Raw genomic sequence first — 4059 nt, forward strand, 5'->3', positions numbered from 1 at the left:
CGACAGAGTTTCTGATCCCCCTATTTGTTAGGTTCTCCTCGCTCAAGGATTTGCAGCTTATAAAAACAGACGCAGCAGCTGCAAGGGAAAGCCTGTGAGCCAGTGCCTCTCTGATGAGCGCTGTGTGCCGCTTTAGCGGAGCCGCTCGCTGCCGTAACACCCTTCCCTGCTCTGTTCCCCTTCCTCAGGGCACTGGTGGATGCTGCTCTCATAGCAAAGGACACAGTTGTGTGCTGCTTCCAGAATGAAAACACGGAGTGGTGCCTGGCTGTCTGGAGGGGCTGGAGCTCCAGAGACTTTGACGTTTTCTACCAGGCCTACGAAGAGCTGGGAAGGCTTGAAACCTGCATGCGGAAGAGGAGGTAGTGCTGGCGCTGGCCGGGAACCGAGGCTCGAGGGACGCGCCCTGCTCCAAGCGCGCCCAGACTCCAAGCCACAGCCCCAGTGGGGCAGGGGACAAGGGGTGTGAGGGGGGAGCAGGTGTCTGGTTTGCTGCTAACGAGCACTGCGGGGTTCCCGTGGCTGGAGCCTCGTCAGGGTTTTTGGGGAATGAAGAAACCAAGGTGAGCGGGGCAGGGACCGGCCGGGGAGCTGGGATGTCTCTCCGCTCTCTCGCTCCGTCACGCACTCCCCTGCAATGGTACAGAGGAGGTGGCTGGAGTTCTGCTTGTGCCTCTAGTTCCAGTTTCTTCTTGCCCGTTTTAAATTCCTTCCTCCCCTTCAGCATGCCCTGGCTGCTGCTGCTGCTGCTGCTTTTATAGCATATGTTGTCAGCTAGGAGAGCTTCTGTGAACCCCAGCAGGCTCTTTCCTGGGAGCCCGTGCTGCAGCGCTGCTCCCCACATCCCTGTGAGGCTGTTGGAGGCTGCTCCAGGTGTAGCCCCTGTTGTGACTGCTGTGTAGAGACACCCAGGTGTAAGAACCAGTGATAAGCTTTGGCTGGCCGCTGCGTTTCTGGTTCCTACAAGCTGTTGTGGTGCAGCGTTACTGGGAGAGAGCTGGAAATTAGCCACCAGTAACACTGCATGAAGCCAGTAAGCGAACGAGCTGTTCTACTGCGCTTTTGCAAAGTCTGTTGTAAATAGAGCTGATGTGAAGCCACTCGGTTTGACAGATCCTTCCTGGTGTAAGAGAAAGGGGCCCTGTGACCAGGAAGGTTTAAAAAACCATCTTTGCTCCGCTTCTTTCTCTTGATAAATGCACCCTGGGGTATTGGGAACACAATAAGCTTAATTTGCCTGCGTATCTGTGCAGCTTCTGCTCACCACAGCTTTCATTTTATCTTCATTAGTGGCCTGGGATGATGTATTGGCTCTGAATACAGTTGCACTTAGTTATCCCAAGCATGTACAGCAGTGTAAAAAGCGAGCCCCGCCAAGCACCCTGTAAAAAGGTGTACAGTTTGAATTTTGGACCTTCTGTTTTCTATCCCAAGAAACTCGTGTGAGCATCGGCAAGGCTGGCCAAGGCCGATTGGGCAGGTTAACCCTCTGGTTCACATTTCTGTTGCAGGCTGCTAAAATATCCTTCTTCAGAGACAAGAGTGTATCTTAAAATAAACAGATTCCTCCCCACAACGACACTGGGTCCGTGGCACTTTCTGCGGGCAGCTCGCGCCTGCGACGGTGCGGTCCGGGGCTGCGGCGGCTGATTAAAACGCGCGTCCTCCCGATGGGCATCGCCTGGCTCGGGGTTACGAGCACAGCCTCTCCCCTCACCCAGCCTGACCTGCCTCCTGGTCTGCTGTCCCTCTCCAGGACAAGCTCTCCTGCCTGTTGTCTCAGAGATGGGGAAGGGGTGGCTCAGCCCGTCCCTGCCCCGGCGGTTTGACGGGCGTTTTCGCAGCTATGCCGAGAGCTTATCCTGGCTCCAGCTTAGCTGGGAAATTGCTGTATCTGTGTCAGGGCTAATTAACTGCATTTCCCTGAAACTGTGTCAGGCCTGCTGCACAGCCCAACGCCCGCAGGCGTGCCCGGCACCTGAGCTGGGGCTTAACCATCTCACAGTCACCTTCTCCGGGTGCCAGATCCCTTTTCCACACACCCGCTATTTCAGGACCCAACATGGGCTACAAACTTGCTTGTACTCCATTCAGCCTTGCAGGTTTTCATTGAAAAAAACAGCGTCTAGAATAACCACAGCCATTCCTTAGCATCCCTCTCCAGCAGAACATCTTGGGCAGCTTCTCCCAGCCCTTCGGTGGGCACGGGCTGAGGCCCCACCACAAAAGGGGCTTTGTTCCGCTTGCCACTGTGGTGCGGAGCTTTATTGCACGCAGTCGTCACGCACACCCTCCCGAAGACGTGCCGAAACGTCCCTGCTCTGAAAACCTTCATGCCACCCTCAGGATGGTCAGAGAAGGGTGGATGAGAAAGAAGCAAATGAGAGGTCCCTGCCCTAGGGACAGGAGTGAGAGTTTCCCGAAACCTCCTGACAGGGCATCGGTTCCCAAAAACTCAGAAGACCCTGGAATCAGGACAAAATCCCCATCTTCAGTAAACCTGAATCCTTGTTAGCACAAGGCTCCATTAAGTAAGCAACGCACATGCTGCGGGAATAAATCACCAGGGGAAAAAAAATACAGGAAATAAACCCAAAATCCAGAAAAAGACCTCCAGCCTTCAGACAGTCTAGCTGAAATTTCAGTGCTCATTCCCAACCCTCTCACCAGCAAAGCCTTTCTGCTCCCAGCAGGACTGACAGCGGGTATGGGTGGCTCATCCATCTCCCGTCGTCCAGCCCTGGGGAAAGTGATGGGGTCAAGTCCAAAGGCAGGAAAAGCCCCAAAACCCAAGAGCAAGAGGCTGCCTGAGCCCCAGCCCCTGGTGACTGAAGTCCCCGTTACCACTGCTCAGCCCCGGATAGCGGTGCGTACCACAATCATCACCATTTTATTTCAGCTGCTAAAAATAAGCCCAACCAGGGACCTGGAGCTGGGGGTTGGCAGGGGTGTTATTCCTTCAGCTGACCAAGGAGAGAGAGACGAGAAAAAACAGCTTGGTTTTATTTTGTCAGCGTCAGGTTTCCCCCAGCCCCTCTTGGAGCAGCAGGAGCACACGGAAGGGGCTTGGCACAGGGAGGGAAACGGATGCTCTCAAATGAGATTAACCCCCAGCGCCAGCAGCGGGAGGGAGGAGGGTGCTGGGGCCGTTAATTACTCGCCGAGGAAGCAGTGGGACGCACAGGATCTGCTGCCACCACAATTAATGGAGCCATCGGGGCCCCTTGCTCAGCCATGGCTGCCCAAACCCCGGGCTGTCCAAAACACCGGCTCCCCCGCACGCAGGACGACGGCACGCCGTTGAAGCTCAATCTGCCAGGAAAATGGAAGAAGTGCTGGTGCTTTGTCCCACTGCCCCGGGCAGCAGCGCAGGATGGGACCCAAAGGCCCGCGACAGCTCCCAGAGCAGCCCAGCGCTGCGGTCACATCCCGCTGCTGGAGGACCCAGCTGACGGGGTCACACCCTGCGGGTCTTACCATCGCGTCGCCTGCGATAAAAGCCACAGAAGGGGAGATGTAAAGGCATGACCGGTGCCCTCCCTGTGCGACGCTGCCCTGACCGCTCTGAGCCCCTCAGCGTCCCCGGCAGTGTCCCGGTACCCAAAAGCAGCAGCTCTGCAGGAGCCAGGATGCTCCAAGGCCAGGCAGCCCTTTACTCTCCCCGGCCCTTGAACGGAGCTGGCTGATTCAAACGTGGGCTTTTTCTCCTCTCTGTTACATTCACCTTGCAGGAAAAGAATTATCAGAACTGAACACCTTAGAGCCAAACTCACCTCTCATGCCCAATGACAAGTAGGGGGGCAAGTGGGTATTTACTCACGGGCTGGATGTTCCCCCCATCCCGCGCTGCTCCAAGGGCTCCTGCGTTCCGCATAAGGAAAAAATAAGGCGCTATTTTTATTTTTTTTAAAGGACATGGGGAAAAAGGCAGCACTGGCTGCTTTGTATTCTGCTACCAAAAGGACAGAGGAAATTAGTTTTCTCAAAGCAAACCTTAAAGGATGGGAGCTATTGTGGCTGTTTGGGGCTGCCAGACTGTCCCCGGTGTGTCCCCGGCCC

General features: G+C 55.7%; 1 protein-coding gene across 1 annotated transcript in view; it reads left to right on the forward strand.

The window, feature by feature from the left end:
• LRRK1 (leucine-rich repeat kinase 1) overlaps positions 1-378 on the forward strand; it is a gene marked incomplete at its 5' end in the record, with an annotated part of 23768 nt that extends 23390 nt beyond the window's left edge. The window contains one exon of the mRNA XM_009871944.1: positions 189-378. Within this exon, the coding sequence (XP_009870246.1) occupies positions 189-366 (178 nt within the window). The remainder of the gene's footprint in view (positions 1-188) is intronic.
• Between the last annotated feature and the right edge of the window lie 3681 nt (positions 379-4059).

This window comes from Apaloderma vittatum, unplaced genomic scaffold (assembly GCF_000703405.1).
Source record: "Apaloderma vittatum isolate BGI_N311 unplaced genomic scaffold, ASM70340v1 scaffold36436, whole genome shotgun sequence".
In the NCBI taxonomy this organism is placed as follows: domain Eukaryota; kingdom Metazoa; phylum Chordata; class Aves; order Trogoniformes; family Trogonidae; genus Apaloderma; species Apaloderma vittatum.